This window comes from Elgaria multicarinata, chromosome 16 (assembly GCF_023053635.1).
Source record: "Elgaria multicarinata webbii isolate HBS135686 ecotype San Diego chromosome 16, rElgMul1.1.pri, whole genome shotgun sequence".
Classification (NCBI taxonomy): domain Eukaryota; kingdom Metazoa; phylum Chordata; class Lepidosauria; order Squamata; family Anguidae; genus Elgaria; species Elgaria multicarinata.
In genome coordinates this window covers 2,236,684-2,250,595 of record NC_086186.1, presented here as the reverse complement: position 1 = coordinate 2,250,595, position 13,912 = coordinate 2,236,684, and the positions used below count along the sequence as shown (strand labels likewise).

Genomic DNA, 13,912 nt, shown 5'->3' with positions numbered 1-13,912 from the left:
GACTGAAACCCAGAGTGGATTCACTGCCCTACTGACATCAGGTCCACCGGCCTCCACTGCGTCACGCCGTGGCCGTTCTTCGCCCAACCCATCCAGTGGCTGACGGGGATACTTCGCTCCTGCGTTTTAATTGTGCCTAAGACCCTAATGCTTCTGTGTTTCTCTTCCCCTAAAGGGTTCCCCCTTTCTCACTTCAAAGCACTCTTTGCATATTGAAAAAGTCCATCCGTTTCTTGTTTAATCCCTTTAAACTGATGAGTTTAGGAAGAACTAATTTGTATGTTAAAATGCATACCAGCTGGAGGCGCTGGAGGAATAATACTTTCTGTGGCATTTCGACTGTTTCCATGGAGCAATCCCGAGAACCTGTGGAACCATAAGAAGCCAGGGATGAGTAGCAGAGCAGGTTACATCTCTCAAAGTCCAACGCGATTCCCTTCCCCATTTATTTTGTTTTTTCTTTTTAAATTACTGTTTATTTGCAAAAACGAAAAACTAATTAGTTTTAAAGCTCAATTTAATTCAGTTTGGGGTTGTAGCTGGGGAATGTTGGCAGTTGTAGGCCTTTTTTTCTTTTTAAGCATGCATAGGATTGCACCCTCGGGAGCATTTTAAACCACCATCCAAAGTAGCTGATTCTCTCTCTCTCTCTCTCTCTCTCTCTCTCTCTCTCTCTCTCTCTCTCTCTCTCTCTCTCTCTCTCTCTCTCTCTCACTCACACACACACACACACACACACACACACACACACACACACACACACGCACGCACGCACGCACGGCTGGCTTGTCTGGATGAAGCCTCATGACTGGTGGCCATCGATAGCCTTAATTTCTCTCCCGGAATTTGTCCAGTGCCCTTTCAATGCCATACAAGGTGGGGGCCATCATCAGATTTTGTGTTAGTAAATTCCATAGTTAAGCACTGTGTGAAGTTCTTCTCCTGTTTGTTTTTTCCTACACATAAAACCTTGCCCAAGTAAACAAAACAAAACTCCCCAAATCTGGCCTCATCTGCACAGAGTAGCAATACCAACCCTCCCTTGGGTCTCTCCCCACCTCAAGATCCCACGTTTGCTTTACCTCTTCATCATTCCACAAGTCTGGATCGGGCTGCCGCAGGGTTTAGCAGGCACTACTCTTTCATAATAGTTCTCATAGCCAATGGCAGCTACATAGGGAACAGGTAAAGGACAAAAAACATCAGTGAAATGTTCTCGATTCAGAATCACAAGACTATGGAGAATCCTGGAGCACCACATTGGAACGTTAGGTGGGCTGAATTCAGCCCATGGGCCTGAGGGTCAATGTCTCTTTTTATGGAAACTTGAATGCGTCACACTTCAAGGGTTTCATCTTTATTTCTAGCCCTCCTTTAGGAGTGCATAGATAAAAATAAAAATCAGAGACCATCTGAGCTTGGTTACCTGGAGGCTCCGTTCCTGTCGTTTTATTCTGAACAAAGCAATCCATATCCAAGCCTATGTTGCAATTCTCCAAGTTCAGTCGGACCTCTTCATATAGCTATGAAACCAAGAAAAAGAATCACTTTGCCTGTTGTCAGTAAATGTTAAAGAAGCTCATGCTTGCTGCTTTGCCAGCCATCTTAGTCCCTTTTTAGACCTAGTTTTTGGTAAGAATTGCAGATTTGTGGTTACAGAATCTTGTTCTTAGGTCTATTGTGGTTTTTCCTACATATTGCATATATCATCCATCTTTTTACATTCAGCTAAATCATGTTAGTGCAAGTGTATGTTACACACATACACACAAAGTTTAATATATGTTATATTTTGAGCCAGAGTTGAAGGTGAACTTTGTAGGCCACCTAAGTCCAACCCTTTGCCTGATGCAGGAAATCTAGAGCATTGCCAAGAAAAGGCTGCATGAAGACCTCCAAGTGAGGGAGAGCCCACCAGCCCTCTGGGTAGATGATATTTTCACTGTTGGACTGCTCTTGCTGTCAAGAAGTTTCTTCTGGCATCCATCTGAAACTTCCCCTCCTGCAAGGGGACATGGCATCATGTTTCAGTCAGACTTCTCTAGGCTAGAACTACCAAACTCCTTCAACCTTTCATCATAGGACTCGTTTACCATACCTATGACTATTTTACTTGCCTTCCTCTGAACCCATTCCAGTGTGTGTGTATATACACACACACACCCTTCCAGTGCCAGCTCCAGGTTTTGGAAGGCCCTTGGTCAAGACATCCTCAATGGGCCCCTGCTGTGGTCTGTGCCCTTGGGAAGGTGCCCAACCAGGCCTACCCTTGACACCAGCCCAGTATCCTCAACATAAGGCCTGAGCTGGGCATTATACTCCAGTAGAGGTCCGACTAATGCAGAATAAATCAGAACTCTTACTTCCTGCGACTTGGCTGAAAACATCGCTCTCTTCCCTGTGCTTCCAACACATGGCTGTTAGGGTTCCAAGGAACATACCTGATTCCATTCTCAACTTCTGGGGTTCTCTTATGCTTCGGCCTCATTATAATCCCCTTACCTCGTCATCCTTCACACACTGCATGGAGAGCTGATTGCAATGGACCCACAGAGAATTCCGTAGGATGGTGATCCGATCACATTCCTGGAGCTGAAAAGCCTGTGTCCGTGAAAGATAAGAAGGGGTCAGATTTCTCCACAGTACCAATGAATGTGTTTTGTGGTTTGGTTTTGCAAACAAGCTAATTTTGACCCAGTCTCTCTGGATGCTATTTTTTTCCAGTATTATGGGAGGGAAGGAAGTGTGGACTGAGAAGCAAAAGTGGCCCACTGACCTCCCGAAATTGCCCACCCCTTGTGCTTGAAGCAGGATCTATACAATTTTCCATCACAGAAATGACTTCCATGTAGGAAATGGAATGGACGGTGAATACTTCAGAGGTCCAATCCAACTTTTAAGTTGCCCAAGCAGGGAAGGCCTGTCCAAATGCAGCCATTTGGGGCGATTTCGACCATGCGATTTTGGCCTATATGCATGGACCACATTTGGACAGACAACTTCCATGGGGCTGGCAGAGATGGGCCCAGATCAGACTTCTGGACTATGCAGCCCTGTAGCATCCAACCACCTATATGGAAGTAACTTCATATAAGACATTTGTAATATGTAATATGATGGCCCAGAGAACCTAATGAACATTGATGTCAAATTTCAAACTGTCCAAGCTGTTGTTTCATCACACTTCCTTTGTCGTCAAAGCATAATCACTCGACCTGGCGAAGAAGCCTAAACAAAATGCAAAGTGCTTTACCTCACATGCGCCAATATGTTCTTGCTCCCAATTCGTCCTAGCCTGATCCAGTGTTTCTATGTTCTGCTTATACACTTTTTCTGCAGAAATCAAGACACAAATGGGAAGTGTTTATCCCTGAAATACAAGTCTCGCCATTAACTCATAATTAGGAATATTCCATTTATTTTATTACCTATTTGATACAATTATATTCCACCTTTCCTCCAAGGAACTCAAGGCGGCATGCATAATCTTCTCCATTTAATCCTCATAACAACAACCCTGTGAGGTAGGTTAGGCTGAGAGTCTGAGACTGGCCCAAAGTCACTCAGTGAGTTTCCATAGCAAAGTGGGGATTAGAACCCAGATCTCCCAAGGTTCAATTGAAACTCTACCACTTACTACACCAGCTCTCTTGCTCTGAATTTGTGGCCTGGGTGATAAACATTGAAAACTCTCTACCCGAACCTTCTAATTCCATCTCCCTTCAGCATACAAAAGTCTCCTTCCTTTTCTCTCTCGCTGTCCCTTAGCCCTGGAAGTGCCGCCTGGCACACGGAAGCCACCACCCACCTTTGCCCCGTTGGCTCACTCCAGCCCTGCTTTTTCGATGATGCCTTTAGCACAACACTTTCACCAAGGGCTTTGGTCTGAAGGCTGCAGTCACCTTAGTGAAGTGAAGCATGTCTGACTGGTCAGTGCTTGGATGGGAGACAGCCTGGGACCCACCCCACTTTCCATGATAGAAGAAAGGCTGGAGGTGATATATATGGCATACCAACAACAGTTTCATTGACATTTAAAATGGTACCTGCTTCAACTGCAGCGTCTTTGCATTGCTTTGCTTTCGTCTGACTCTGAAATGTAAAGAGAGAACATTGCCATGGCCCTACAAAGAAAGAAAAGGGGGCTCTTTTGTGTAACACCAACTACCCTGCCCAAGTTTAATGGGTTAATCAAAAGGATCTTCCAAAAGTGGCCGTACATAGCACTGAACCAAATTCTTCAAGAGGAGGGGGCATTGCTCAGTAGTAGCAGCGCTCCTGCTTTTAAAGCAGAAAGCCCTGGGTTCACTCCCGACATCTCCAGGCAGGGCTGGAAAAACCCTTGCCTGAAACCCTATAGAGCCCTTGCTGCTAGACAGTGCCAACAATTCTGGGCTGGCTCGGTCCAGGGTCTGGCTCAGCCCAAGGCAGCTTCCCATGTCCCTGCGATTCCCCCACACTGGGTGAAAGGACCTTCTACTATTGAGTCTTTAGTGGTAGAATCCAAGGAGATGACGGCAGTGCTAACAAGGCCTCGCTTGGATGCCCAACTTCTTAGTTCACTCCAATTCTCCCTTAAAGGAAAAAAGGGCAGAAAGAATTCAGGATACCTTTTCTGTTTGCTTCTGGTTGCCCACAGCACTGATCCTCTCAAAGGCCTGCTCTGCGTCATCGGCGTCTTTGCATTTCTGTTCGTACGTCTTCTTCGACTTGATGCAGAGAGAGAGAGAGAAATACAGTAAATGAGACCGAGGGAGGGAGTGGGCTGCGTGGCCGGTGGGCCCTCCCCAAAGCAGAAGGCAAGGAGAAGACGTTGAGCTGCAACTGGCAAAGGGCAATTCGTTTCGAGGTTTGCTATCAGCCAGCCTGTTACTGATCTGATCAGGACGCTGCATTTTGTCAGGGGACGGTTGAAAACACGCCCAGCCCTAGGCGCTCGGGCTGAAGGTGTGAAGCAGCGGCAGCCAGGTGCTGGAGAAGACAGGCTGTGCACACCATGTGGAGGAGGCTGCCGCTGTTGAAGTACCAGCCTTCTTGGCTTCTTTAAGTGAAATGGGGGTGGGCGGTGGGGTCTTGTCCTTTGCTTCAGGCAGGAAACTGTCCTGGTCTGGACCAACTCTCCTTAAATATCTTTATTCTTGATTACACTTGTAGCCTGTTTCACAGCTTTGAGACGTGATTTGCACTCACGGTTTCATTTGTGCCAGTCCAATAAGACGTGCTTTGTGCGTTAGGCGCTGTAAACCAGTAGTTATTTAATTCAGGTCATATGCATTGTTTACGCTATTTATTTCAGTTGTTGAGTAAATAGTCCACAAAAGGAACACCCCCACGCCTTTAAAAAAAATAACAGCCAAAATGACAGCCAAAAATAAATTAAAAAGGTGGCAAGGGGCATCTTAGAAACAGCCCAGCCTTCTGTTCCAGAGGGGGGATGCCTCTTCTCAGGTGCTGCCATGCATATAAGTGCATCATCTAAAAAGAAAAGGTGCTTCCAAACGGAGGACCCTCCCGCTAACAGTCAAAAGGCATCAAGCGGCTTTTCCATCTTTTCCTTAGCAGTTTATTTTTCTGGTAAGCAAAAAGTCAGAAGCAGCAGTGGGAAAACACAGGAGGGTCACAAACTGAAAACAAAGGGTTGTCTGGACCCTCCCATGAGTGCGATTTCACAATAAAAGCCTCATCTGGTTTATTCTTTCTTTAAAACAGTTGCATTGTTCTCCTTTGTAATTTTTTGGACATTTTAATCAACTAAAGCTGCAATCCCATAAATACTTCCCTGGAACAAAACCCCACTGAATACAGTGAGACTTCTTTCAGAGTAGACATGCATAGGATTGCACAATAAAACACAAAATTAATTGACTAATATTTTTAGTTGGGCAACATCCTGAATTAGGACCCTGCTGATTATATAGGATGCAGTGAAATGTGTTTTCTGAAAGGAGGCGCAGTCTGGCCTCTGCTGCCTCCCAAGGGCTGCTGGGAGACGCCCCCCCCCCCCCCAATGCCTGTGGAGGCTGGCAAAGGAGAGACCAACCTGGCCCAGCCATGGGCCAGAAAAGGAGCAGCTGCTCCCGTGCTTGTTTTCATCTACCCTCCGCAATCCTTTTTCCTCTTTGAGTCTGTCTTATCTTTCAGGATCTTATAGTGCTTAGAAAAATTAGGTACTTTATAAATGGTTTGTTATTATGAATAATAATAACAATAACAACAGAAGCAGCAGCAACCACAACAACTCATTACTTACCTCCATGGTTTTCTTATACATTGAGAGCTTGTTCTTGTGCACCCGTTCCATTGTACTTTCATACTGCAGGAAACACAGAGACGCACGTCTATTTTTGTCCTTCTAGAGAATCCTAACTAATTTCAAACCGAACTCATTTATTATTTATTTATTTATTTATTTATTTATTTATATAGCACCATCAGTGTGCATGGTGCTGTACAGAGTACATTTGTCACCCCCTGTGACACAGGCATGCATCACGGAAAAACAAAGGAAATATGCTTTTCCCCTTCCCATTAGAACTATTTTTCTCATATGTAAACGTAATCAATTATATACAACATATGAGTAATCAACTAAGATTCCTTTAATTTGGTAGCAGTTACTATTAATAATATAAAATGCCCCTTATTCACATCCGGCGTGTCCATTTATCTCCTGCCTCACCTTTTTCCTTTGTTCCTTCTGTCTTTCTCTAAATTCTTCTAGGCCCTTCAGTTCATCCTTCAGCATGATTGCCAACTGGATGTGAGAGTTCCCGACACTTTCAATTTCTATGAAAGACAAAAATTCAGTCTTTTACATAGGGAAAAAGAATGCAGGATCTTAGTAGGTGACCTCTATTCCACAACCGCAGCTGAAAAATGTATTAGCAAGGGTGGCAGCGCTGGCTGTCAGGGCCCACAGAAGACGTTTTGCTGCCTGAGTCCCACATCCCGTTCCTTACACTATGGATCTACCAGATTGGCAGGTGACTTTAACTGCAGCACCGCAGGCATGACTGCATCCTCCACAGTACCTGAGTGCTACAGGTTAGCTCAGGGGACACAAGAAAGCTATGTGGCGTGCATACAGGGCCGGCCCTACCATGAGGCAGAGTGAGATGGTCGCCTTGAGTGGCAGACGTTGGGAGGCGGCAGCCAGGTGATGAAGGGGGCAGCTATTTGGGTTTTTTAAAAAATAAAAATAACTATAAGGATAAACTTTTTTTAAAAAAAAGATGATACATAGCAATCACGTGAGCCTCAACAAGTTGCATATGCAAAGGTGAAAGCACCCACTCACAGTAAAATTAAAGTTCATCTGTGAAGAAACTGTGTTATATTTTCTTTGTTATACTGCCTGGCCTTTTATGTACAGCCCAGTCCTGTGCAAAATGTGTTTAGAACGTGTATATCCCACACTTCCAGAAATTATGCTCAGGGTGGCAAAAGGATCCAAAATAGAGCTTGCTAATATACTTACGTTGTTTAAGGATTTCGAATGAAGCCTTCAGAGTGCTGAGGAGGAAGCAGGGGAAAGCAGTCATTGTTTTCTTAAAGCTTCAAATTTCAATACAGAATAGTCCAAAGCCACAAATGTCACTACCCAGATGGATCACATAACAACAGCTACCACACCACAGACCTTATTTTTTTTTTTTAGTTTTTTATTAAACAACATATAACAACAACAAAACATCGAATATAAAAAAAAACACTTGTTACATAAACATAAAATTACCTTAATATCAAATATTCAAATTTTGCCTATTAAACATATTTATACTAAACATAACAGTGCTCCCCCCACCTCGGGATCTCATTCCTGTTTCCAAAAACTCATAGTTTCTTCTGTTGGTGGTTTCCCACTTCCTTTAGAAAATACAAACTCCAGGAACTTTTTCCATATACCCTCAAAATCATTTGTTTTTGCTATACCTTTTTTCATTTTAATATTACATGTCAATTTATCATTTATAGCAATGTCCCACACTTCTTTATACCATTCTTCAATACAATAGTCTCCTTGCATCTTCCAGTTCCTGGCTACCATCAGCCTCACAGCCGTCAACAGATTCGTTATTAGCTCTTTCGTTTCTTTATTACATTTAAGTTCTTCTTGCGGTGAAAGTAGTGCAATCCTTGGTGTGACTTCTACTTTAAATCCCACTATCTGCTCAATCTCATAAAAAACCATCTTCCACAACTTTTGCACATATTTACAGTCCCACCACATATGTAAATACGTTCCTTTTTCACCACAACCCCTCCAACAATCTGCTGAAAGCTGATTATTAATCTTATTTAATCTGACCGGAGTTAAATACCACCTCCATACCAGTTTGTAGTAATTCTCCTTTATTCTTACTGACATATTTCTCAACACTCTCTGTCTCCATAATCCCTCCCATCTCTGCTGTCCTATCTGTATCTTCAAATCAGTCTCCCAAACCACTTTCCCACTACTATCCCACACTCCTTTCTCACTTAATACATTATATAGTTGACTCATTAACCCTTTTATCCCTATATTTTGTCCCTTATCAATTCCTTTTTTTTCAATTAATTCCTCAAATTTCGTCTTCTCTCCACACTCTCTATTTTCTTTTACCCAATTTTTAGTCCATTGTTCCAATTGCCCATAGTTTAACCATGATAATTTCAAATCTTTTAAAACATCTTCCAACCTCTCTCTTGTATTCATCCCCTTTAACCATTCACTTAATCTCATTTTATTTTTCTCCTTTAAAACTTTACCTAATCTATTCTTTAAATTTTCAGGAAATTTCTTTAGCATTATCACTGGTGTTAAAGGGGAATTAATTGAAAGCAATTCCTTTTTATATTTATTCCAAAGTTCCCAATGGAACTTCAAAAAGTAGTTATCTATTTCGTTAAGCCAATTACCCTTCCCTTTTTCCTTAAAAAATACATTCTGCAAATTTAGCTCAATATTATCTAATGTATTTTCCTCCATCCATTCTAAGTCCCCTACCCCTAAAATTGCTTCAACAATGTGTCTTAACCTGTTTGCTATATAATAGTACTCAAGGTTCGGGAGACCCAATCCACCCTTCTTTTGATTTATATACCATTTACTTTTGTTAATTCTTGCTTTCTTCTCCGCATTGCAGTAATTATTTATAAGATTCTGCCAACTTTTTAACTCTAAATCTGAAATTCTTATTGGTAACATCCTGAAAAAAAAATTAATCTTAGGCAAAATTTTCATCTTTATTAAAGCTATTCTTCCAAACCAAGAAAGATTCAGTTTCTTATACTTCTTTAGCTTTTCTATTACCTCTTTTTTCAATCCATTTAAATTTTCACTTTCCAAATCTTCTAAATTTTTAGTAATCTTAATACCCAAATATTTAATTTTTTCTTTACTATTCAAAACTGATGCCTTCCCTTCCCATTCCTTCTCTTCCTTTTTAGTGTAATTAAATAACATCAACTCGGATTTTGCCCAATTTATTCTTAACCCCGTAACTTCTTCAAATTCTTTTAACTGCTGTCTAATTCTTTCCATTTTGCTTATCGGATCTCTAATAGTCATCAATGTATCATCTGCAAACATATTCAACTTAATTTTATTTCTACTACCTATCCCCTCTATCTCCCCATCTTCTCTTATTGCATTTGCCAACAATTCCATCACCAATACAAACAGGACTGGCAAGAGTGGGCATCCTTGTCTTGTCCCTCTGGCTAGTCGTATCTTATCCGTTATTCCATCATTTACTACCACTACAGCTGTGTTTTTAGAGTATAACTGCTCTATTATTGCTCTGAATTTATTACCAAATCCCATTTTGCTTAAAACCAACTTTAAAGTTTGCCAACTCACACAATCAAAAGCCTTAAAAATATCTAGCGCTAAAATACCCGCCTTATTCTTTGACTTTTTTATCCCCTGTATTGCATTTAAGACTCTCCCTATTAATGTATGCATCTGTCTGCCTGCTATAAAACCACATTGGTCTTCCTCTACGTAATTTGCTATAAATTTATTTAATCTTTTGGCCAAAATAGTTGAAAAAATTTTAGCATCTTGATTTAGTAACGAAATTGGTCTATATGAATCAGGGAGAGTCAAATCCTTATCCGGTTTCGGGATTAAAATTATTATGGAATGCTCCCATGACTCTGGAATCTTCTCCCCTTCCATTATTGCGTTATATAATTTCAACAACTTTGGCACTATTAATGTTTTAAATTTTTTATAAAATTCTGGTCCCAGGCCATCTACCCCCGGTGATTTCCCTACTTTAAGCTGATCTATGACCTCCTCTATTTCACTTTGCAGTATGTTACTATCCATAATTTTCTTATGCTCTTTTTCTAATCCTTTTTTCAAAAATTTACCCACATACTCTTCCTTCCTCTTCGTTTGAGTATCTCTTTCCTTGTATAAATCTTCAAAAAATTGCTGAAAAATTTTTATTTTATCCTTCATCATATGACAATAATTACCCTGCTTATTTTTTAATGCCCCTATCCCATTTTTAGCTTTCTCCTTTTGTGTGAGCTTGGCAAGCATCTTCGAGTTCCTGTTACTATTTTGAAAGTATTCCCTTTTCATATAAATTAAATTCCTCTGAACCTCTTCTAAATTAATATTTTCTAGCACACCACAGACCTAAACTTTCCATATCTACAACTACGACCCAGACACCAATTGTAGACCAACCAACCCACAGAGGAAAAGTTTGGCTTTTCTTTCTTTCTTTGGACAGAAGACTCCACAGTGCAGAGGGGCAATGTGTGAAATTGATCTCAGGATATCTAAGAACCACAGGAGCAAGGCTTTGACCTCACAATCCAAACCTAAAGACTTATGTACATTTTTCTGTTAGGAAAACCTGTTAAATGCTTGGAAAGCAGTGAATCAAAGTTTCCTTTGAACGGCATGTGCCTTTTTCTCATCAGTCAAACCTTATCACCAAACATCCACTTTCTTAACATTTTTACTAGAATTTTCTGATCCCATCAGTGTGTTACAAAAGTGACTACTCTAATTGGTCTGCTGAATAGCTCTTTTAGCCCCTGGAAAGAAACTTGTGCCAATGGAACTAATATATTTTAATTTTAACCCCCAGATATCTTCATATGAAAATAACAGGCAATGATGCTCCCTTCATGGTGTTTCCTGGACGCCCTCTTGTGGCATAAGTTCAAATTTCTGTTCTTGAGTCTTTTTAACTGTTCTATACTTTTACATTTTTATTTAAATTCAAATAAATCACAATTAAGTCTCCAAACGTATTGATATTTAATCAGCTTATTAATTAGATAAGTTTTAGTTGGCTCACTGACGGACTAAGTTTTATTTACTCTCAATTACAATGCATTAACATCGCTCAGAAGTCCGTCCGTCCATCGTGGGACGCCCGGAAGGAGAAGCAATGTGAAATGCAGGAATCTGCCTTATGTGGGCTCAAGGCCACCGGTGCCCCTCACCCAGTCTTGCCTACTCTGGCTTTGGCAGCGGCTTTCCAAAACCTCAGGCAAAGAAGCCTGGGATGGAAGCTGGGACCGACCGACGGCGTGCAAATCATGCACTCTGCTGCGGTCTAAGATCTCCCATTTGATTCTGAAGTAAATACTGAATACATTGTTAACTCTTCTTGTTTTGAAATTTTTGAAAAAATAAAGTTAAGAGACAAGAGAATGATGCCAAACAAGTAACTGGGTTTTAAATATATATATATTATCCCCCCCCCATAAGCATCCCCCCCCCCTTTGGGGTGATTTTGGTGGTATTTGGGAAAGGATGAGAAATAATTCACAGGAAGAAGAGCAAACACGTCATCCTGTTGCTGCATCAACTAGGATGATGCTCCCTGTTTTATCACACACCAAAACAGTGGTGGCCACGAAACCCAAGTGGCAGCATGGACCGGCCAACGTGTCTGCCAGAGGGGGCAGAGGCAACCGGCTGGAGGGAAAGACCCATTTGAACAGGAAGTCTATATAAGTGGGCAAAAAGTAAGAAAAAAGGAACAGTAAACAGCAGGCCAAGAAATGCAAGAATTATACTGCCTGTGACATTTTATGCAACTTAGCCAAGATCAAGTAGGACAGCAAGGCAGAGAAGCTGGCAGGTGGGAGGACAGCTGGGAGGGGGGCGGTAGTGGCGGTGGTGGTGGTGGGGGGGTGGGCCTATCAGCAACCATTGGCCCATGGGCCAAGGAGGTCTGGCCCCAGCCCTGCCCCATAGCCACACACCTAAGAAGAGTCCAAAAATGGACGCAGCTCTGATGATACATCTCTGAGTCCAACACACACACACACACACACACACACACACACACAGAGAGAGAGAGAGAGAGAGAAGCAGCAGCAGCACATAACATTATACCTAATTTATTAGAATGAACTGACAGCCGCAGTGAGCTGGCAAAGGCACTGTAAACTGAGGTTACATGAGAAAGGGAAAGGGACACAACATGTCCCCAAACAGCATGAGACCACCAGCTTGAGATTTTCTAGGATTTTCTTTTCCCAGCACCAGGGAGAAATATTTTACCTCAAAGTCAACAAACCAGTTCTAGCAGGAGCCGGTCTTTTGTAAGCTCATGGGTCTGAATTGCCCGTTCAAAACCAAGCCATCCCCAAATAGTTTGCATTACAACCAGGATAATTCACGACAATCTTATTATTGCTGGGAAAATCCACCCCCCACTCCCTTGACTGTGTGTGTGTGTGTGTGTGTGTGTGTGTGTGTGTGTGTTTGGCTCCACTAATCCCTCCCCCCCACAGCCTGCACATCCCACTCCTTGTTTCTTCAAGTGACCACATAACTAGAAGAGCGCTTTCAGTTTTTCTATACAGGAAGGTAAAATTGCACGAAACGCTATGACAGGAAAACCACACGGCACAATGTCCCTACACTTTAGTGAGCAAGAGTGGAAATAATTCAAGCACAATCACCATGTTGGATACAGCAGCAGCCGCCAGAAAGAGAGAGAGGGGCAGGGGGAGAGGTTTTCTTCACATCGGAATCCTGTTTTCTTCCCTCTGCTTTATATATATATATATACCCTACAAATTCTCTGCAGCATAAACAGGATTCCATTAATGCACTAGATGTGTGCGAACAAAACGGATGTTAGCATACACTAGCTCAGAACTATACAAGGCCTCGAGCAAGTAAAACCCCAAAGAGGCAGGGGAGGGAAGCCACGTTCTGCTGGGCTTATTAACGGCCTGTTTCAGAGTCAGAGGCTCCAACTGGGTCCATGGAACAGGGAATGAATTGCCTTGAGTTCAAAAAGTAATTGGGGGTGGGACGGTTGTTCAAATGTTCTGCACATTACAAGTTTCCTGCATGGCTAACACTTCTGTGTAAGGGAGGCGGAGGGGGGGACAGATAAAATATCATGTGTGACAAATGCAATGATGCAAGATTTCCTTGCCTAATTGCTCATCTTCCCAGGCAAATTGTGTAGCAAAGAGACCCAGAATGGAGCCCAGTTAGATCACAGTGAGTCCTAGCTTTACTTCTCCCTGTGGTTCCAATTTCAGTGAGGCTGTGAATCCGCTCTGGGTCTCAGTCTGAACTCCAAAGCAGCTCTCCAAAGCAAAGAATCCAAGCCTCCAAATGGGTTCAGCACCTGGGAGAGCTGCTTTAAAGTACTGACTGAAACCTGGAGCAGATTCACAGCTCCATCTAAATCGGAGCCACTGGTCTCCACTGACCTATATTTATTATTATTATTATTATTATTATTATTATTATTATTATTATTATTATTATTATTTACATTTATATACTGCCCATAGCCAAAGCTCTCTGGGCAGTTTACAAAGATTAAAACATTGAACATTAAAAATCAGTATACAAAATTTAAAAAGCATAGAAACCCTGAACTCTCAGCAGAGCTCATATGGACTAGTGTCTGCAACAATGTAG

At 42.0% G+C, this 13,912-nt stretch overlaps 1 protein-coding gene across 1 annotated transcript in view; it reads right to left on the bottom strand.

Moving 5' to 3' along the window:
• PSTPIP1 (proline-serine-threonine phosphatase interacting protein 1) overlaps nucleotides 1-13,912 on the bottom strand; it is a 38,296-nt gene that overhangs the window by 2,568 nt on the left and 21,816 nt on the right. Inside the window, exons 4-13 of the mRNA XM_063142195.1 lie at nucleotides 7,478-7,512; nucleotides 6,680-6,786; nucleotides 6,251-6,313; nucleotides 4,611-4,709; nucleotides 4,047-4,092; nucleotides 3,254-3,333; nucleotides 2,503-2,601; nucleotides 1,427-1,523; nucleotides 1,083-1,170; nucleotides 296-366 (exon numbers count right to left, since the gene is read on the bottom strand). Of these exons, the coding sequence (XP_062998265.1) occupies nucleotides 296-366; nucleotides 1,083-1,170; nucleotides 1,427-1,523; nucleotides 2,503-2,601; nucleotides 3,254-3,333; nucleotides 4,047-4,092; nucleotides 4,611-4,709; nucleotides 6,251-6,313; nucleotides 6,680-6,786; nucleotides 7,478-7,512 (785 nt within the window). The remainder of the gene's footprint in view (nucleotides 1-295; nucleotides 367-1,082; nucleotides 1,171-1,426; nucleotides 1,524-2,502; nucleotides 2,602-3,253; nucleotides 3,334-4,046; nucleotides 4,093-4,610; nucleotides 4,710-6,250; nucleotides 6,314-6,679; nucleotides 6,787-7,477; nucleotides 7,513-13,912) is intronic.